Source organism: Anarrhichthys ocellatus, unplaced genomic scaffold, assembly GCF_004355925.1.
Source record: "Anarrhichthys ocellatus isolate YVR2014 unplaced genomic scaffold, GSC_Weel_1.0 scaffold9, whole genome shotgun sequence".
Classification (NCBI taxonomy): domain Eukaryota; kingdom Metazoa; phylum Chordata; class Actinopteri; order Perciformes; family Anarhichadidae; genus Anarrhichthys; species Anarrhichthys ocellatus.
In genome coordinates this window covers 10,987,233-11,009,482 of record NW_022280039.1, presented here as the reverse complement: position 1 = coordinate 11,009,482, position 22,250 = coordinate 10,987,233, and the positions used below count along the sequence as shown (strand labels likewise).

Genomic DNA, 22,250 nt, shown 5'->3' with positions numbered 1-22,250 from the left:
AATGTAATTCAAATGTTCATAGTTTTTAGCTACTATCTGCTGCCCTGGATAGTTTATGCTCTAGTTTCCATGGTGAAGTATTATATGATATGCTCTTGTTGTTGTGTATTTTCGTATTGAAAGTATACTCGGGCATATGAGGGGGATAGAAGGTGCCTTGTCTTGACACTCAGACTGGCTCCGTATGTTGATTTTCCTCCCAGTATCACTTTACTTTGCTGCAGAGAACAGTGGGACATTGTAGCTCAAAGTGCTGAGCAAGTCACATTCTTTGGCAAGTGTGACGAGCGCTGCACTTTCTCTTTTTTATTTCCTCCCTCTTTGCACCACCAGGAGCTCATAAACAGACAAGTCCTTTGGAATGACATCATGCTTTTAGACAAACAAAGGAATGGGATGGAGGTGCTCTCTTATTTCTAAATGCCATACACAATGGTGTCACTGTCGGGTCAAGCCGCGTGTCCTCGCATGCACACAGTAACGTCTCCCATCACTTATACTTCATATCAAAGAGCAAAAGTTGGCTCAAACAGCAGGACAAGGAAGTCAAATTATTTACAGGAAAGTCAACCTTTGTTTCTTTGTAATGCATTTAATACTTGACTTGTACAAAGGCAATACAGTAGGCAATACAGTAGACCATGCATATGAGATATGAGTTTACAGATAAGTACAATCCCTCCTCTGCATTGTGGAGGTTAGTTTTTGGCTTTTTGCCGGTCACACCTACAGTCTATGGGTGTTACTCGTTGTCTTTTTGATTCTTCACAGTTCCTTTGCTATGGCGCAAAGTACAAACAACGCTTTAGTCCTCACCGTTGGGCGGATTACTTCAGATAGTTGCAGTTCTCGTTAGGTCGTTCAACCGTGTTAGAACCTTGTAATGTAAACATCTTAATCGAGTTGTGAGGCCAGTGAAGATTCACACCTCTACAGTTTGGTGAAACAATACCTCTAAAATAGTCACATGGTTTTGTAAACTGTTGTGTGAATTAAATACTGAGTATTTTCTCATTTTATTAAGAGCTTTAGTGCAAAATAATCAGATTTTCTGAGAAATTTGAGTTGTTAAGTGCTTGTTATTAACAATTTACACAACAAAATTGTTTATCACAGTATCGCGATATGATTTCATCACACTATGATTCCATTGAAAGATGATAAATGATATTGAATTATCGCCCAACCCTACCGAGGAGTGTTAATACATTGTGTGTCCTGCCGGATGCCACTGTCAAATGACCATTTACCGGTTTCTGTTACAAACAATATTATGGAGGAACTATGGTGCATCATGTGCGTTTGGTCACGGATTAATGTTCAAGATCAGGAATTGAATGCAGACAATAAAAAGTCCTCACAGCTGTTACAGTACAAATATACCTTTGGTGTCGAGGAGTGTCGCATCATAAACTGTGTGTTTGTGTCGGGTTTTCTTAGCGTCTTTGCGTGTATGGAAGTAAACGCGTGTGTGTGTGTGTTTCTAAGCAAGTGTGCACCCATATCTCTCTCATTCTCTCTCTCAGTCCACCCACTAACTAGACACTGTGTGGGTGTGGATCCTGCAGGCCGCCTGTCTCTTTGCGCCTGCTATTAGTCACATATTGCACTCTCTCTCATTGCACCAAGCCTCACATGCGCACACTCGCAATAGAGTGAGGTAGGTACGTGTATCTTTTGCAGTGCACGCAGTGATGTGTTTTACTCTTTAGTGATGGAAAAATAGCCTGGCATCAGCCCACCAGTCTTCTATGATTCAGACTCATGCTATACATACGTGTTCCATCTCTTTCATGTATTATTATCTCTCTTTTGCTCTTCAAAAGCGTCCCACCTTCCCTTCCCACAATCTGTCACCTTTTTTAATTTTTTTTTATTTGGGTTTCCTCCTCTCCTTTCCTCTCCTCCTCTCCCCTCTCCTCTCCTCTCCTCTCTCCTCGCTCCTCTCCTCTGTGTCGGTGTTTGTTGTGATTTCTGTCTGCAGGTTGTTCTGCTGTGGCTGCCCTTGTCTCATCATGTTTAAAAAAGCAAAACGAAACGTTTTTTGTCTCCTCCACCCACCCATCCCTCCCATTCCAACGTCTTTATCCGCACCAATCACCCTCACCCCCTCCTCCTCCTCCTCCTCATTTCTTCTGACATCCATGTCACTTCTCCTCTAATCTAACCTGCCACTCTCTCATCCTTACATTTTGTCTCATTCATCTTGCATTGGCCCTGCCCCGTCACTCTGTTCACTCTTGCATCCTCTTTCTTGTCCTCCACCCCTCTCTTCTACCATTTCTCCACCCTTCTCCGTACATCCCAACGGCCCATCTATCTTCATCCCTCCCTCCACCCCCACCGTCCCTCATCTCTCTGTTTTGTCTTCACAGTCACTGTATCCATCAGATTCTAGACAGTGTCCATCACATTCACCAACATGACATAGTGCACAGGGACCTGAAGGTTAGTATGTGTAGAGGAGCATCTGCATCCCTGCTTCCTTTCCCTCCTCCGTCCCTTTCCTCCCTCCCTCCGTCCTCCGTCTCGTCTGTTTGTGTCGTCAGTTGCTGGTCTAATGTCCGCCTGTCTGCCTTGTCTCTTGGTATGCTCTTATGTTTCCTTTTTGCTTTTTTAATTTATGGTATTTTTATAATTAATTGGAGGACCCAGGCCTGCCTCAACCGCCTTCCCTGCTCCATCTGCCCTCCCAACCGTTCTCTTTAAAATCATTTTGCAAACAACTACATAAATAAAACCTCCTGTTGCACTGACTGACAACCAGATCAAACAATTAATGAGCCTTGTATGCAAACACACACACAACCTTCGACAGAATAGATATTCAGTGTTTACGCAGGCCCATACAACCATCAATCTCTCCCACAAGGTGTGTTAAAGAAGCCACTGTTATATTTATTCTGATCTTCATTGATTTCTTCTCCTTCCCTCCTGCCTTCTCTCGAGCTTTGAGTCATTTTTTGTTATTGTTGTATTGATCTGTGTAGTTTCAAGACAGCCTCATTCAACATCAAGTACGTCTTTATAGTGTTTACAGATCTTCAGCTGAAAGACGCAACAAAGGAAGTGTGCTGCGTTTAAAACAAAGGATTTTTAAATGAATATTCTTACAAGCGTCTCCTGAGCTGGTGGTTTGTGTGTGGAGATGCTTTTATCTTCGGTCCTGAATTGTACTTTAGTCAGTCAGACTCAAACCAGCAGTGTCATCAAAAGGGCAAGACAGTTTCAGGATGGGGTTGTATTTTAACTTTTCCTTACCCGTAAGCCAGATGTATAAAGTATCACTTTACACACATTTGAAATTCTTACATGTGAGTTCATCAAACAGCAGAAATGCTCTTTTCGGCTTGCCATTTGATGATCACCAATTAGAGAACATAATTAAGCAACCACTTTGATTATCTCTGCAGCCCTCATTTAATTCTTTACTTAGTGCCAGCAGTTATTTATTAGCATATTATATGAGCGATAATTAGTGCTCAAACTATATCTGCAGCTCCTACAGTATGGCTTTCCACATTTGATGCAGTCTAATTATGTGTATACAATTTAAAAAAAAAAAAAAAAAAAAAAAAAAAAAAAAAAGGTACCAAATATGTCTTATGTGTGTCAAAGTACAGTTTTATTGCTTGATTTACACACACGTACACACACACACACACACAATGGCATGCATACCTACACACACACACACACACACAGCTCTTAGCATTTGGGCTGACCTGCCTCGTATTTATTTATTGGGAGACCTTTAGGAACGAGACACGGGATTCAAATTTATAGTCCTGAACTTTACGGCCATGCCTGGCCAGACTCAAAACATATAACAGATGAAAGAGGCTTTCTGTTAGATGCAAGTGAAATGTAGGAAGACCACGTCGATAATGCAAACTTAAGGGCCGCACAAAAGAAATCAGAAATCAGAAACGGTTGATTGCCAAGTACGTTTGCACACACAAGGAATTTGGCTTGGGGACTGGTGCGTGACAATAAACACAGTGCATTAGTAGAAGACATAATTTAAGAATAGAAAATGTACAATCAAATATGATAAACAAACAAATGAATAGTAGGTTAAATAATAAATAAGCCATTATACGCCACAACCCCCTGAATGCCGAAACTAAGTTTTAGTTTTATTTACAAATGACCTGCATGGAGGAGCTGTCGAGCAGTTTTCCTTTCCATGTTTCTGTCTGTGACAACACAATTCAGGCCTGTTCAGAAAAATGTGAAATGAAAGAAGAAAGAAACAAGAGCACATAAGTATTTAAAATAATTCAAACACCAGAATGCCAGAGAAAATATGCATTAATCATAATTTCCAAAAGTGTAGGCGGAAAGTTGATGCGAGAGCATCTTTTTCCATTATCCAAAAACTCCCATTAAGCTGCTCTCAGCAGTTTGTTTGCTCTCAGACAGGCCTACGCTCAAAAACACGCAAGGGGCTGCGCTGCGTTGGTGGAAGTGAGTTGTTGGTGGCACAGGTGAGGCGATGAAATATGATCCAGGATATCGAGTTTGAGTAATTTATCCACGAGATTAAAGGCTTATCAGACACCAAAGCACTGCACAGCGGTTCATTCTACCTTGAGGAAGGATTTTACTGCTGTAGAAAGTCACGGAGTCGGTCCATTTTTGTCTTTCAGTGTGACGATCGACCGTTAAACAGCGGAAATAAAACATTCATTTTTCAAAGTAATGTACATCTTTGCATGTATTTGATTGGCTTAATTCAAAATTCTATATGTTGTGTGGCTACATGGCATCCTAGTCTATTGGGCTTCCAATGGGCAAAAAATCAGCCCTCCAAAGTGGATTTTATCTCTTGTGATTGAACAACGTCGCAAAGAGTCAGTTCAGTTAGAAGCCCTTTTTCTTTTTGATTCCTGAGGGACTGTACAAACTCATTTCTGGAATTTTATTTCTTGAGATTATGTCATTATGCCATTAAAAAAAACAAACATCCCTCTGGTTTTTGATGATCCCTGGTCAGTGCACAGGAAGCACACATGAGCAGTCAAGCTTTTGTCCACACACAGCGCCACGTCCCAGCCAGCACAGGTGCTTGTGTTGGTGTGTGTGTGCTTTCACTCAGCTCTGCATCAGTCCACAGCTGCCACAGTGGGACCCAGGCAATGTACATGGCCCTATACGCACACATGTAGCATCCCTCCGTGTCCCTCGCACAGTTCTTGACTTTTGGGTTCTTATTTTTAGTGTCCGGTAGCTAACTGACATCAGAATGACAGCTCTTGTCAGCAGAGGCCTGCTAGGCTGACAGTAGACATGACATTGATCCCAAACACTTCTTTTAAATGTTATTAATTGCACAATGACTCACTCCTTCCCTCATCTCCTTCATCAACGCCATCTGTGCCCCCCCCCCCCAATGGCCAGCCACATTCTCACACCCTCTTTCATCTCCCGAGGCCTGCTGTTTTAAACACAGAGGTGGGAATATCTAGAATCCAGCCGCAGTCAACTGTGTCCATGGATGTACTCATCTACGAAGAATAGAGCATCTAAGAAGATCATAGATCCATATGGGTTTTTTGCAGAATAAATTCAGTCAAAGGAATCTTCTGTTGCAGAGCACCCACAGCCTTTTAAGACAACTGGGTCGAACCCCCAACAACCTCAATGATGGTCATTGATGACATCTGCTGCAGTATAAGGTGTTTGATCCACTTTATTCCCTCAGTAGCCATTTTAAACTCAGGCCACCTTCCATGTGGAAAGCTCGACACAGAAGAGCAAGCAACCAAACAGCTGATACACTTCATATCAAATATTGGTAATCCATGTCTTTTATTATAGATAACTACTTGTAAACTATGTAAATCAACCCTGATTGGCTTCATTTGCATAATCCTGGGTGTGCTCTCAACTGTGGGTTACCCGAAGCCAATTAAAGGCGAAAGTGTGACAGCTGGCAACAGAGGAGCCCTCTCAACCCTTCTCGTACCCCTCAATCCCTTACCATTCCTCCGTCACACCTCAACCTCCCCCCACACCCCTGGCCTTTGCACGGGATTGTAGCGCTGCTCAGACTAACATGCGTCCCCCCCCCTCCCCTCCCCTTCCCCCCTTGGTGTTTGCATGCAGTCATTGCATCCAGCAGATCGTGGAGGCGGTGCTTCACTGCCATCAAATGGGCGTGGTGCACCGGGACCTGAAGGTGAGTGATGGGGATCATCTTTCTGTCCCTTGAGTGTGCTTAAATATTTGTGTGAGGGAGGTGGGGGGGTTGTGGTTGTGTTATCTGTGTAAGTCTGATGTGTAAAAGAGAAACTGACTGTAATGTTTGTGGACATCATGTCACTTGCACTGCCTCAGGACTTAGAGAGGGTTGAATCACATTATTCCCCATAAAGTCAGATATGAATACAATTGCTTTCTTAGTAACGCTGTACAATACAATGTAGGCCTTCACACAATAGTTGGTTGTGCAGTAAGAAAGTAATTGAGTCGGGCCAAAGCTCCTCTAGGCTCTCATAGCTAGAACGGTCCCTACAGCTTCGCTGCGATCTCCATGAGACTGTGAAATACCACCTCCCGACCTTTTTCCAGCTCTGTGCAGTCACCTTCTTTTCCTGTTGTGTAAACACCACTCCCCCCCACACTCTGTGGAGATTTCGGGCATGCATGCAGCACCAGTCATGCTGGCTGACAAATGCTGCTGCTCTGTAACCTTTTTGGAACTGCACAGCCGGTCCTTTGTTTTTGTCAATGGATCCGTCCCGGACGGCCCAAGAGGATACCTAATCATTTACTAGTCAGAGAAATGTATTGACTATTGATTATGAGGCACCCTGTGAGGTTTTCATTGCCTTTTTGGATCAGTTAATGACCCTCAGTACTTCAAATGCGACACCTAATTTTCTGTAAACTGCTATCGATTGACTTGTGATGTAGGGACATTTGTTTGTATTGGCTGACTACCTGGTCTTTTTTAGGGCGAGCCAGTTGCTAATTATGAACTGATAACAAGTCTGTTACAACTGTGGAGCTGCTTCAAACCGGATAGAAATCAAACCATTTGCAGTCCTCTCGCTGTCGAGTCTTGTACCCGGTCGTGTTTCAGTGTGCGCATGCTTGTATGTCGCATCTTGTGTTGCACGATGCACTTCGTCAAGTGGAGCTCTTCTATGCAAATGTCAGTCCCAGCATTCCAGCAAAGGCGTGTTGTGTTTATCAGAACCGTTGTGGCTATTTCTTTATTTAGCCGACACGCCTATCTGGTTTCACACCGAAGCATCGGAGAGCATTTCATGCAATAGGTCATGGTGTGATGACTGAGGACAGCCTGGGTGACAAGATCCCTCAAATTAGAATTTAGGCTATGGCAAATGAGATGACAACAGAGTAAACAAATGTATATTTGTGCCAGCACTATTTTGTTCACAGTGTGCTGCAAATAGTATATTGTTTTTTTGTCATCTGAGAAATTAAAAGTGTACTGCCTTTCAGATTATATGTCAACATGAAGGGCAGTATTTTTAGTCTGATTTCATTAATAGTCACAATATGTTAATTAGGGCTGGGAATCAAACTGAAATATGTCTGTATATATATGTCTTTTGATCAGATGGTTTATTATTTAAATCATATGTTCAGGCACTGTTTTAGTTGTTTTTGGTATTTCTTTCTTTCAGGTGTCAATAGTATCAAAACGTTTAAAATAATACCTATCCCTGGCTATAATCCAGACACACAAACTCAGTCATTTCTTCAATGTAAGGTCAGGTGGAATACATTCATTTGGAACCACCACTCGTGAACTGCTCTCAAATATAGCTTTCTCCGTCGCTTTTACACCTTCCCTCTCCCTTTCAACAGAAACAGTTGCTAGTCATCGGTGTGCTCAGCTGTGTGTGCATGTCTAAGTGTACGTGTGTGCTACAGAGACGCAGCGTTTGTAATAAAAAGTGACGGCGGTTGCTGCTGTTTTGTCCGAACATGTGGCCTAGATGTTTTTCGTTGCATTTATGCACCTTTTTTGATGGAAGTGCATGCTTTATCAGAATTTCCACCCACATCCGTTTTCAGGGATTATCTCACTGCTGCAGTGTTGGCAAGTTCTAACTTCTTCGTTTACAAAAGAGTAAAGCGTAACCAAGCGGTAGAGCTGGGAGAATATGATGACACGAGGTAGGCACAGCGCCTTAGGATTACTGGTTTGCTCACCCACCGTCTCTCTCCTCCTTTCTCATTTCCTTCTCTTTTACTTTATGGACTCAAAGGCTATAAAAGCACACTTTGAAGTATCTTGCACTTTAAGTAAACAGTATTCCTGTGCTTCTAAATGAATTGGCTGAGGGGTGAGAGTGGAGGGAGGAACGACACCGGCTGCTGGGAGGCAGTGAGAGAAAGGCAGCCTAAATATAACGTCCTCATTCTCTCCACGCTGTAAGTTTGCACTTGATGCTGTTCACTGAGGTGCATTTCCGGAAACAACTATACAAGGAAGAGAATGGAGGCTTTGGAGCTTTGCTCCCTCTTACAAGCAACACATACAGTTGCTTCATTACTAGAAGGTTCTGGTTCAAAACTTTTAAAGTGGATATGATTATATCATTGAAATGATATAGATGAAAGTTCAACCAGATAATGTGAAATTGACATCACATGATTTGCTAGATGGAAGACGTATCACTCCGTTGGAGTTGTTGGGACGACAAAAACACGGCCAGTTGTACAATGGTGATTCAGAGGGAAGCTTCTCTTACCTCATAAAGAATCTCTGGCTGACTACAGACAAACAACAAAGTTTTATTTTGGTCTGCCATCAAGTTGGAAAACATAATTTATGTCGTAGTAGTGACAGCTGATGCGACCAACCGCCGGTGGTGATTGTCGTTTTATCCAGTGAAATCCACGCTAAAATCGTATTGATATTTCTAAACAGAGCTTTGTTTGTTATTGGACATTACCAGTTGCTTTTACAGAGGCAACGATTACATGAGACTTAAGAGAGAGCTGTGGAGAGACGAAATGAGAGAGCAAGGGCCAGTGGGGATAGCAGCCCATTATTAGAGCCCTCCTCTGACAGAGAATAATGAGGCTGACTGCATTATCTGGGACACAGAGATGGAGCCTATAGACCAAAAGCACACCACATGAGGCAAGGACAAAAAAGCACCGCAGACTCACGAGGTTGTGTGGACACATAAAGCTTGACAGTACAATCAAAGTTAGCCCACGAAGTTATTGGACTTCTATTGTGTAGCTTTTTTGTGTCCACTCAAGTTATGCAAATGACATCTATGTCTGTGTGTATCTATGTCGTGTGTGTGCTGAATGCAGTGTCGATGACAATGTTCATACAAACGCTGTGCATGAAAACTTTGAGGATATCTACCTACGGCTCTTCCCCCCCCACACTGTGACATTGCACGTCTTTTGTACACCCCCCCCATCCTTCAGTTCAAAATGTTTGGTAACCTCATTTCTCTCCCCTTCACCCACTTTAGCCAGAGAACCTGCTCCTAGCAAGCAAATGTAAGAATGCCGCAGTGAAGCTGGCTGACTTCGGCCTGGCCATTGAGGTGCAGGGGGATCAGCAGGCCTGGTTCGGTAGGTACAGTAGACACAGGAGTCGATTGCATCATCATTTTAGGTGGATTTACCGAAAGCTATTAAGGGGCTCAGAATAACTACAGTGATAGAATAAGTTACTGTCAGGATTGCAATAGTATGATACATGTTTGGTAAAGGAATAAAGACGCAAGGATTGTGGTCCTGGAAGAGGAACTGTAAAGATGTATAACCCAGATTATGTACCATTGCTGGTGACAGTACTTGTATTGTACTGACACCAGGTCTTAGTTTACAGAAGATTATCTTGCTTTCCATACTAGACGATCCAAGGGTAGCAGATACAAAATCTGTTGCCTTGAGCATGTCAATCAAACCTGCGTGTGTGTGTGTGTGTGTGTGTGTGTGTGTGTGTGTGTGTGTGTGTGTTTAATGCAGGTTTCGCTGGCACACCGGGGTACCTGTCCCCTGAGGTATTGAGGAAGGAGGCATATGGCAAACCTGTGGACATCTGGGCCTGCGGTGAGTTGTGCAGAGAGACGCAATCATTCACACACTAAACACACACATGGCATTTCCTAGATAGGACATTTTCTAACAAATTTACCATTTTCTGTGTGTGTCCGTGTGTCTCAGGGGTGATCCTCTACATCCTGCTGGTGGGTTACCCTCCTTTCTGGGACGAGGACCAGCACAAGCTGTACCAGCAGATCAAGGCCGGGGCGTACGATGTGAGTCTCCTCTGCTCTCTTGCTCTCTCATTTCTCCCCTCCTGCTGTAATGCCCTCCCCCTCTCCTCCAAGCGCCCTCGTTCCTCTTTGGCAGCAGTTACGTAACTCAGTCACCTCATTCATATTTCAGGGGGTGCAAGAGAGGGAGCCTCACCTTAGATCACATCCAAGTCCATGCCAAATAGAGAAAGAGAGAGAGAGGCTGACTGATTCTCTGGCAGGGATTCTGGGCTCATAGGACACAGACCTCGACATTTATGCCTAAACACAACATGACCGCATGGGCTTAGATTTCCTTAACAAAATGCTTGGGACTGTGCTCGGCCTGGCCTTCTGATATTGTTGAGAAACACTCCCACAGGGGGTTCTCAGTGGCGATCATGTTGAAGTTACACGAACTGGCGACAGCCTGGGTTCATATCTGACCTGCTACCTATGTTGTTTGATAGTCTCTCCCTCTCTGCATATGACTACTGTAAAACTATCCAGCCAATAAATCAGTTCACTTTTTTATTTTTAAAGGACCATTGTTGATCTGTGATCCGTACGGATACCCCCCTCACGGTTCGGCATGCATGTGAACTGCAGATTAATTCCACTCTTTAACCGTCACAGTGTGAAATAAAGTTTTACTGACTGTTTTCAAAATACATGTAGGCATGAAAATATGTATTCTTTAGATTTTTGTATTTGTCATTAGGTACTTTGTAGAGTTTAACACATTTAATATATGATTGAAAATGTTACAGTGTAGATTAATCATTAGAATTTTGAGGGCAAATGAAGATTTGAACTTGCATCTTAGAAATTATTATGAATTAAATGTATTCTTTTAAATCGAAGAATCAATCAGTAATTAATCAACTAATAGCTGGATGTTAAGACGTGGTTCTGTTTGTCCCCTTTAGTTTCCTTCCCCAGAGTGGGACACAGTCACCCCAGAGGCCAAAAACCTGATCAACCAGATGCTTACCATCAACCCAGCCAAGAGGATCACTGCCCAGGAGGCCCTCAAGCACCCATGGGTCTGCGTAAGTGTCGCCTGCTTGAGATATACAAGCAGACAGCAGCTATTTTTCACACAGCTTCTGCACACACAGAAAACGCATCTAACTCTGACAAACAAGTGGTTGGATCACCGCAGACACAAACACCTTTATTAACTGACATCTTCTTGTCTTTTTCTTCCTCCTCTTCCTAAACCTTTGTTTGTCCTCCTCATCACCTCCTCATTGTCTCCTTCCTTCTTCCAGCAACGGTCCACAGTGGCGTCTATGATGCACAGACAGGAGACCGTGGAGTGCCTGAAGAAATTCAACGCCAGGAGGAAACTCAAGGTGTGTTCGGATGCTCACCCTCTCCCACATCTCCCTCTCCCTCTAATAAGCGCCTGTACAGGATAAAATAATCTCTTCCTCAACTTTATTCTTCAATAATTCTGTTTGTGATCTATCAATTCCTGGCCTAAAGTATAAAATGTAAAAAAAATTGTTACATGTAGATGGCGCTTTCTCTCCCGACTCTGGCGCTGCGGCCATTTGAAAAGCCAGTAAGACTTTAGATCCAGACCTGTCCTCCATGCATAGTTTCCCTTCTTCACTGATTTATTGCTGACGTTGTGTGTGGATACAACAGCTTAGCCGTTGTTGCGTGCCACCGTTAACCCTGCTGCTTTTGGCCAGTCTTGGCATGGCTCAAATACCAGCACATGGGTGAACTGGAAGCAGAAAAGCAGGTGGCTGCAGGCCAATGTTGGACCGTTCAACCAACATGCCATCAGCATGAACCAATGGCTTTTCACACTTAGAAAGAAATGGACAATGGCAAGGTTAGACATTCACTAGTAAACAAGAGAAACAATTCATTCTTAATTCATCAAAGCATACAGTAAGCAACATTCACAGGCAGGGAATCAGTTAACCCACTTTATTTAGATAAAAGAAAAGTTACCAGCCAATGTTGTTATGTGCACATGAATTCCACATTATTTGATAGGCAAATCCAAAAATAAAAAATCATCTTTTGAATATCGAAAGACACAAAAAATGACATTCATGTAGAAGACAAAATCAGCTAGAGGCCTTGTACGTGCCTCATGCAGTATATATTCCCAAACTTATTTTGACTTAGGAATTATATGAAAACATAAAACGGACAGAACGTGGGGACAGAAAATGAGCTGTGCCTCAGATATCAAATACAAGGAAATGTATTCGAAGAAACGATATCTACCATTGAGCAGGAAAAAAGACACCCACTTGTGCTAGTTTATGCACCGCCTTTGTTTTTTGGTTTTGATAGAGTGGCATCTCTGTTCAGGTATGAAGTATATTATCAACCTCCACAGCTCTTAAATTCCCTGCTCGATTTCCAATTCAGTACCATTTTAATAGCCATTTAAAAAGTTATAAATGATCTCTCCAGAGAAAAAAAATGCTCTCTCTCTCTCTCTCTCTCTCTCTCTCTCTCTCTCTCATTGTGTCGATCATACTTTTTCAGTGCACTTTTTTCTTTGGATTTTATCTTAATGGAGTTTAAGTTTCACCTGCTGTGAGTCCGAATTTTTCCAAGGAAAGATCCGTCTTTGTTTCGGGTTTAGAAAAGCAAGCTTTAATCATCTGGATATTGATTGAATCAGTCAGAAGTTGGCAACATGTTGTATATTTGTATAAAAAGGGAAACATTTTTACATTACTAGTTTAAGTGGTTTAAATTGAACTTCTTTTTTGTTTTTCCTTTCAGGGGGCCATTCTTACTACCATGCTGGTTTCTCGAAATTTCTCTGGTAAGTGTTGCCTGTAGATACTTGTTGTATCCCTCATGACTGTAAATCTACCATCCTATCAGTGAACCAAACATCACTCAATGTAGGGATTGTATTGTCTGCATGCCAGTCTTATTGCTATATTTGAGTACTTAAATACCGAGGGGGATTAAAATATGTGTTGAATATAAGCAAGTCAGTTTGGTTCTAAAGAACATGCCACCATTTTGGAGGAATACTTCACCCAAAACCTGACTTATCCTATTTAAATATCAGTTGTTTCCTTTAGATGTCCTACTCTGACAAATGGTGGCTTGTTCCTTTAAAACACTGAAAACAGTAAATATACAGTAACTCAGTGACAAACAGCATTTGTCTCCCTTGACCAAAGAGATATATATTTATGTAAAGTCTGTCACATTGTCATTTCATTTTGGTGCAACTTCAGTGTTTCCCTTTTGCTTTATTCACGTATTTGTTTTTCTAAGGTAATACGACCATTGTACTTAAAATCCCAAAAAGAAAACATGTTCTCAGTTTTAAGCCTGTGTCCCTGAGTTGATTTTAATATTATCTCTTGTTATTTGCCAAATGTATGTAAAAATACTCAGTACCTAATCCTGCACACTTTTTATCGGTCCAATCAAATGCGAAGGCTATGATTTGAATCCCTCTTGTAACTGCACGCTGCTGAAATATTCTGTTTCACTGTGAATTACATCACAGTAAAGATGCTCTAACTTCCGTTTCTCTGGGACTTTAACAAAATAGCTGTTAAATGAATTTATGTGGAAAAAAATTCCAAATAAAAGTATAATCAGTTCAGTGAGATGATAGTTTATATTTGTGACTCAAAAGCTGTAAGATTCACGATAGCTAAATGGCAAAGAAGAGTTCTAGATTTGCGTTATTTAGCTTACTTCTAACACCATTCCCTTGTTTCTCCAATGCTCTCATCGTGTTTGAGCTAAAGAATATACTGAACACACTTTCATACCCACCACTGCTCTAAATGTCCTCACTGTGTAAAAGTTCAGCTCGTGAACCTGAAGTGGAAGTGTTTTGAAAATAATTAAGCGACGGTGGGATGTGTCTTTTGCACCACGCTAAACTGCCACAGTACAACAGTGGGAAACACTGAAATTGCTCAGCAAGCTGTGTTTGTGTCTGTGTCCTTGTATTTATGTATATATCTGTAATAGATAGACTTCCTTGAAGCTTTACATGTATTATAAACCTCTGCTATAATCCAAGATAGACAATATCGAATGTTCTGTCCTGCCTCAGAGATATTTTCACAAATTACTTTCTTATGTTTTCCTAATTTAATACATAGACAGTGAGATCCAAAGATTTCTGTACTTCTCAACAAAAAAAACTTCACATAATGAGGCATTTTCAGCACTGTTGCGGTCAGTGAAATTAAATTGGAAAAAACCCCCAAAACAATTCAGTTTAAAACAAGATGTCAGGGTTTGTGTGGAGGAACGTTCAGCCGGGCTTGGATGAAGCTAATTTGTAAGCTTCATATGAATGAATGACTTTTGTCTTTGATGTATTTTCCGGGGTAAATCATGGTAATGGTTTGACGGGAAGAATTCAGAGCAGTTCCTTGATAATTGTTAAAATTTAACACATTTTGTTTTAATGAAATCCCACCCTCTGAGGCTCCTTTGTTCATGTACAATATGTGTGTATTTTACAAATATAGATGCGAGTGATGATGTTGGTGTGTATGTGCGCAAGCATGCTGCTTCAGTAAACATGACTCACAGCGGCTACTCTTGACACTGTAAGCTTTGAAATGGGAAATGGTTCGAACACCCACTCACTCACAGCTTTGCTGTGTCACCTTCTTCAACTCCTGTTTCCTTCTCCCTCTCTTTCCACTTCTTTTGGAAGCAGCTCTCCATTCTGAGTGTGAGGCCATTAGGTGAATGAGAAACAACGAAAAGTAAAAAAAAAAAAGAAGCAGACCTTCAGTAACAGAAAGCACATTACATCCATGGATGGATTACTGAACGGGCCTACTGGGCACAGGCCCAGGGCCCCAAAGTGACAGGGGCCCTTCTGGCATTCAAGTACAAAGTGTCACTCGATGAGACTCTAACTCACCACAAAGAAACAAAAAATGACTGCAAAGAGACAAAAACACTACAAAAGAATGCAAAACAGTGAGACACAAAGAGACCACAAAGTTAATCACAATGACCCAAAAGAGACACAAAACAACTACAATGAGATGCAGAACTACTACAAAAAGACCAAAACAATAACAAAGAGACACAAAAGACCTGAACATTTCTTCATGTACAGACACATAACAACTACAAAGGGACACACAACAACAAAAAGAAGCTAAACTATAAAGTCTGTGTATCTTATTCCTATGTCGGAGAGGTGATGAGGCCTGAGGCCTTTTGCATGTCTGGGCCCATTGTCTCATAATCCGCCCTTGATTTACATCAACACATAAATCTACATCAGTGCTTTACACAACGGCTTACTATATTGTCATCATATATTATGAATCATGCACTTTACACATCAGTGCGCTGACAAAGAGGAGGTGCATTTCCCTCCACATGTCTTGTAGTATTTTGTACCACAGGATGAAGTTCAGGTTCAGATTAAGGGTTTTAAATTGTAGAATTGTATATCCCTTCCCTACAGTTTATGTCCTCAGTGAAACCACCAATGTGTTATTTATATTACAATATAACTTACCTCCAATTATAAATAAAACAGCCTGTTATACATTTTAAATGTTGCTGACAGTCGCTCTGCATCATCATCATCATCCTCACACCAACGCTGTTATCGGGGATACATTTGGACGAAATGAAAGCATCAAAGATTCTCATATGAAAGTTGAGTTGTTTTTTTCGTCTCTCCCTGACATTGTTCTCTGATGATCCTTTTGGCAGAGCAGCAGATTATTTTGTGTCACTGCCAAATACTGTCAGTGGTTTGTGTGTATGAATTATTCCCTCTTCTTCTCAACTGATGAGGCCTGTTTGTCTCCGCCGTCACCTTTTCTTTCTTTTCACATCATCATGCCCACCTACCTGCTGTGTCCACTTCTCAATTGTTATACCTCCTCATTCACCCCTTTCTTGTTTACCATTTACCTTTAACTCTTTTTCTCCATGCGTGACTGGCTGTTGGACTCTTAACAGTGGGCAGCAGACAGACCACTGCTCCAGCCTCTGTCACTGCGGCAGCAGCAGCGGTGGCTGCAGCCGCCAGCACCACCGCAGGGCTGATGGAACAAGGTAGCGTAGTGGCTCACCCATGGGCATGCCACTCCTCTCCCCCTGCTCTGCTCCTGTCTTTTCCCCTTCTTGTATTTCCCCTCTTTTGTTCTTCTCTGCCTCCTCCCTCTTTCCTTCCTCAGCATGGGAGCTCAGAGCATGATGGCTGACCACGTCACTCACTACATCTCCCATTTACTCAATCACCTGCTGCATATTAGCTATGTTTCCATCTTACTATCTAGCAGGGTTTATGCACAGTCAGAGTTAAGACAATAATTAAATTAAGTGTTTTTCAATCTTAAATACATTTATAAGAAAAGAGGAATCAATGTCAACTGTTAGTAAATGTGTTGTTTAGCTGTTATATGCCATATTATATGTTCTTATCTAAGTAAGGCATTTGCTAAACACCATTAATGGGCCAATCTCAATAGATGCAGAGAGTGACAGTAGGAATTCATCGTGGATAAAGCCAAAATTTCAAACCTACTTCACAGCTTATTTGACAAATGTGCCTCTGTTGCTATTTATTCCAAAACATATTTATTAAGGAAAACATCATTCATAATCATTCATAATTCGTAAAGGACTTGAATGGGAGCACAGCTAATGCTGTCATTTTCCACATCAGCACATCTGTCACCTCCTGTCTGAGATCTGATAGGATGGGTGCAGTTCCCATCACTGCTCTGTCATCGCCACTGACCCATATTAGTCATCATCATCTTCATCTCTCGACGCAGCATCAAAGCATGGCCTCGACCAAACCAAACCGCTCCCCTGTCCCTCTGTTTCTCTTTTATCCTTCTCACTTTTTCTCTTCCTCTCACATCAGCACTCCATTTCACCGCATTCGCTTTCCTATGATCTGTCATTTCTAACTCTCCGGTGGTCACTGATGCCTCTCAACTCACTTTTCTATAACTCCACCAGCATCATACTTTCACATCTCACTTTTCCCCTTCACTCTTCTTTCCCCCTCACTCTTCTTTACTCTCTCACTCTTCTTTCTACTCTCTCTTCTTTTCTCTGTCTGACAATGACACTGGAAAGTTCACCCTTTAAGGACGGAAAAGAGCTGCCGGTGAATGCTGCATGGGGCACTGGACTGGTGCATGTGCTGCAACACGGGGGGAGGGACTGTGGTGCATGGTGAACACTGTGGAAGATTCGCGGCTGGGCTTTTTGCATTGGGGCTATCCGACTATAAATCCCAGAGTAGCCCACTGACTGAGCTGAGCTGAAGCTCTCATATAGTCCACACACTGTATATGTAGTTCCGAATTCATATTTTTATGTATGTTCTTTCAATTTTGGCAGCATATTGACATACCAGTAACATTACTACAGTTTCGATGTCGTTAGCCTTAGAACATGTCTCGGATATGAACAAAAGTAATTTAGCTCATCAAATTTGGTTTCCATTATAAAATAAATCCCCTCTAGCGTCTTTTTGTGGACAGAATCCCTTCATTTGTTAACACAAGGCTTTTATTTTTAAATATTTGCAGGGCAGTGCATTGACGTGCACGACTCCATAAATTAAGCAAGTATCGGCTTTTAATTATGGATTGTTATTTACGAATGAGGATACGCTTCTAAAACTTTCTTTTTCTGTCTAAACTAAATACATATTACATTTATAATGAAATTAAACATTCTGGCCGTTATGAAAGGCAAACTCATAGAGAAAGAAGGGCTGACAGCAGCAACGCTGTCTGAGGACACCACATGCGTGAGAGACGCAACAGTTCAGGGAGGCTGCCATCACACGCTGCTCACGGTAATATAGCACGGGCCTTATTTCTGTCCCCCTGACAAATGTAAATCTAATATTTACTCGCCTTAAGCGGTTTGATTTGCCACCTCTTCAGAAAAATATCTGCATCCTGAGCAGTCAGCTGAGCTAGTCTGAGTAAGTCTGTGGTTTTACAGTATATTGTGGCAGTTCTGAAAAAGAAATACTGTTTATTTGTCGGATTTTAGTGCTGATAGACCCAATAACGAGCTTAAAAACATTCCTTCAGAGACCTATGGATGATGTCAGCGCCATTTTTGTCTTGTCTTTTTTCAGTGTCTTTCAGCAACACAAATATTTGACCCGTGAAGTGCGAGACCCGTAGATTCGGACGACATTGTGATATATACGTGAACCAGCCCAAATTTTTTCTGGGTTTGCAGAAATGAACCGCAGGCATTAACGAAAAACAGCGTCACATGCCAGTCAAGGATCGAGCTGAGGAGACAGAAGTAGTGGCAGTGTCCTTGTTTCTGTGGCCCGCTGAGACTCCACAGTCCTCTCTGTGTCCCAGAGCCGCCACTAGGCTCCAATCAAATATTTATAGTGGGCTGCCTCCCCCTATCAGCCTCACTCTGCCTCACTGGTTTACTGGAGGCCTCGCTCTACCTTGCATATTCATACACACAAGTACAACCGCTTTCTATTAGACCTCACCCTATTCTTGTGCAGGAGGAGGGTAAATGCATCTTTTAAAATGTGTCATGGCCCTAAACATGCAACAGTGTATGTGTCGAAAAAGTAACTCTTGCACTCCAAATGCTTATTGTATTTCCAGACGTCACTCATGTGAATCCAAGCCCATCCTTGCTTCTCTCCCTCAGTTCTGCATCTTGTGGGGATTTGTAGCGGTGATTTTGTTTTAATCTCCTCCTTCTCTCTCTTCTTTGCTTCATGTGTAATTTGTGGCAAGGTAAGGAGCGCCCCTTGCTTCTCCACCTTCGGTTTAAATTACGCTATCTTTTTGATTTTTTCAGGTTTCCCTCAGAGATTTTCTTCGTCACTGGAATCCAAGCCATTTTTTCAGCAACATGGCAGGTTTTTGTTTTTTTTAAAGATCCAGTTTGCCTCTGTGGTGTTTGGAAGGAGCACAGTGATCCCGTTCGTTCATCTTCTCCTTACTCTTCCTCTCTGCTCTCCTTTCACATCCTCTCCTAATCTGCCGAGCCATCAGAGAGTACGCGAGAATGAACTTGACTCTCTTCTGACCCCATTTCTTCTCCACAGTTACAAGCAGCCTTTTGGAAGAAGGAACAACAACACAACAATAAACCATGCACATTCATGCCACTCTCGCATCCCTCCGGATCATGAAGTGCTTCTTTATCACTTCTTATTGCTCCTTCCTTGACTGCTGAATGTGCAAACCTTACTTCAGACATGAAATACTAGATCAGAAAAGTTAAAGAGGGAATCTTAGACATAAGGTGGCTGGTTGTTGATCACTGTCACAAGTGACAGCTTTAAAGGTCCACTTTGGAAAATGTGATTTTTTTTATTTATTTTTTTTTTTTTATTATCATTTAAAAGGAAAGGGACAGGAATTCACTTGACTTTTGATTGGCTTCCTTGGAATTGGACCTCTGTTCCTCCTAAGAAATCACCGCCCAATGGACGCTTTCATGGAACTCAGCTTCTGTTGAAAATTCAATGTAGCTGGCTCGGAACATGGTTGGAAACGAAAGTGAGAAATTCGAAGAGGAGCTGTGTCTCATGTTCAGAGAGGGACGCGGGAGAGAGAAAAGGAAAAAAAAATCCCAGACCACCAGAAATAGTGTTTTATGTAACTTGGCAGGCTGTTGATGTGATTGCATCTGATTATACTTGAAATTGCACTCAGCCCCTTTAAAAAGTCCCAGCAAGGCTTACGTCTAGGGAGGTAAGTGAGAGGGGAGGAGTCTAGGACTTGTGACAGGTTATAGGCACCAGCATCTCCCAAATGATGTTGCTGGTGTACTCAGTTTATCATGTATAGCCATACTATTATAGAACATATTGCTGTTCATTCTTGATGTAGAAACCCTCTCAGATAGGAAGACATCAAATGATCTCATATTCGAACCTGTTTTTTGGCTCTTGGTGTAATGCAGTGTTTTCACTAATGCTCTAAAACAGTGACATCTGGTGTATGCTGATGGAGACTCTCAAGTCTACCACTTAAAGCTTCCCATATAATGCGCTAATCTAGCCTATGGTTCTTTTTGTCACATTTCACAAAGATAATTTAAAGTTTTATCAGAAAAAATGTGCAATTCACTCTAATTATTGCTTGAAAATAAAATATATTCCAAGTTAATCAGGACCTGTGGATATGTTTAGCTCATAGACAAAGTTTCTTTTCTTTTACTGATAGAGGAAATTGTTGAACTATTATCCCGGCAGCGGTCAATTTACTATCACAGAGACACAGCCACAGAGAAATAGTTTGTAACTTTTAGACTTATAATAGCCAAACAGATAATCATCCAAAATGGGAAATGTAAAACTCATCACTTCCTGTATGCCGGAGGTCTTTTTGTAGTGTGTGTGTTTGGTTGGTGCTCGACAGCACCAACAGGTCTCCCAGTGCAGTTTTGGTATCTACTCTTTAAACAGTCGAAATACGCACATTTGCTCGTCCAAGCTTCCGATCTGAGGTCTTGTTGATGTTAATTCTCTGTCCACATCCGCCAGCTGACTCAAAATGACAGAGAGCCTGGCTCTTCTTCCTGGGCCCCTTTGGGTGAACGTGCATCTATCTGATACAATCGGACCACCTTGCTCTCCGTGCTTTGCGTGAAGCAGTGCAGTCGTGATGGATGCCCTGCAGACGTTTTCACTGTTGTAAGGGATTATGGGTATTACCCTCATCAGAGGACCAGTGTCTGCAGTATCATTCTTCCTCTCCTACCCTCCTCCCTCATTACCCTTCATTAGAGAGCAGACGGAAGTCTAATCCTCCTTAAGGCCCCCACGGAGTTCTTTAAGGCTGGGCTTATTCGCAGGCAGGGCAGCCATCTTTGTTTTCGGCTTCCTCACAACCATGAGGGGATGTTGGCACGAGAACAATGAGTTGGAGTACATTTTTATTTCACTGGCAACAACAACGGACGTCTTTGTTGAGAGGTTGAGATGCAACACTGGAATAATTCCTTGTCCACCTGACCAACTAGCTTCGGCCTTTAGCATCAAACAGCTTTAGGATGTACCTCGCTAGATCTGTAAATGCCCACTCTAATGCACCTATGTAGAAGGGGTGGGGATTTTAAATATCTTCAAAGATCGTGCGACTGCATAATGAGCTTGATGCCGTATTGATTTGTGGCAGGGGGTTGTTTTTAGAAGGTATGTTGGCTGCAAAGCATCAGAAGTGAAAAATAAACGTGGATAACACAGCACATCATGGTCTTACAACCTGGCTCTTACTTCCTGAAGTCACAGTGCTGCAATTGCAAAACAAAGTTTAGGCACTTCATCATCAAGGTGCTGAGGTGCCCTTGCTCTTTTAGCCTAAGGCTACTTTATCTGAGCCATTGCTTTGCCAAAAGACTTACTGCAGAGGTCAATGAAGAACATTATTTCACAAAGTCAAATAAATGTAATCTCTTCAATGTAGTGTAAAGCTGTAGCAGATATTGTGAATCACAGGAAACGTATAGTTGTTGCTGTTACTTCTCTGTTTCTGCTCATCTCCGCCTCTGACTGGTTGTTTTCCCCTGTGTTTGTGATTGCAGCAGCTAAGTCCTTGCTCAACAAAAAGGCAGATGTCAAGGTAAGGGTCATCACATGTCTCCCACTTCTCTCTCCTCTTGCTTAATCTGCCAGAGATACAAACGCCTCTTCTTCTTCTTCTTCTTCTCTGATGTTTTTTTCTCTGTACCACTATTTGATTCTTTCCTTATCCTTTGCCTTCTGTCGCTCTCTTTTCTTTGTGGTTGAATGTGTTTGTTTGTCATTAATTGTGTGTCTTGTCATAATCCCAGTGGATGTGTTATTTATTGGGATATATGTGGAGATTGTGGATTTGCTTTCAGATGGTGTACGTCTGTGTCAGGGCTTCTGTTGAGTTTGGCACACCATTTTGGGTGTGTGAAGAGAAACTCACAGATTTGTTTTGTAAAAAGCCAGGGGGTGTGTGTGTGTGTGTGTGTGTGTGTGTGTGTGTGTGTGTGTGTGTG

General features: G+C 42.0%; 1 protein-coding gene across 16 annotated transcripts in view; it reads left to right on the top strand.

Annotated features, from left to right (window-relative positions):
• The window catches only part of camk2b1 (calcium/calmodulin-dependent protein kinase (CaM kinase) II beta 1), a 73,282-nt gene that overhangs the window by 28,775 nt on the left and 22,257 nt on the right, over nucleotides 1-22,250 (top strand). For 5 of the 16 annotated variants that reach the window (XM_031849546.1, XM_031849538.1, XM_031849544.1 and 2 more), the window contains exons 6-14: nucleotides 6,112-6,184; nucleotides 9,480-9,582; nucleotides 9,982-10,065; nucleotides 10,180-10,274; nucleotides 11,183-11,305; nucleotides 11,528-11,611; nucleotides 13,017-13,059; nucleotides 16,218-16,313; nucleotides 21,807-21,844. In XM_031849546.1, coding sequence (XP_031705406.1) covers nucleotides 6,112-6,184; nucleotides 9,480-9,582; nucleotides 9,982-10,065; nucleotides 10,180-10,274; nucleotides 11,183-11,305; nucleotides 11,528-11,611; nucleotides 13,017-13,059; nucleotides 16,218-16,313; nucleotides 21,807-21,844 — 739 coding nt within the window. Of the gene's footprint in view, nucleotides 1-2,375; nucleotides 2,449-6,111; nucleotides 6,185-9,479; nucleotides 9,583-9,981; nucleotides 10,066-10,179; nucleotides 10,275-11,182; nucleotides 11,306-11,527; nucleotides 11,612-13,016; nucleotides 13,060-16,217; nucleotides 16,314-21,806; nucleotides 21,845-22,250 lie in introns of all 16 variants that reach the window. The other 11 variants (XM_031849549.1, XM_031849541.1, XM_031849548.1 and 8 more) reach the window with 4 other exon arrangements.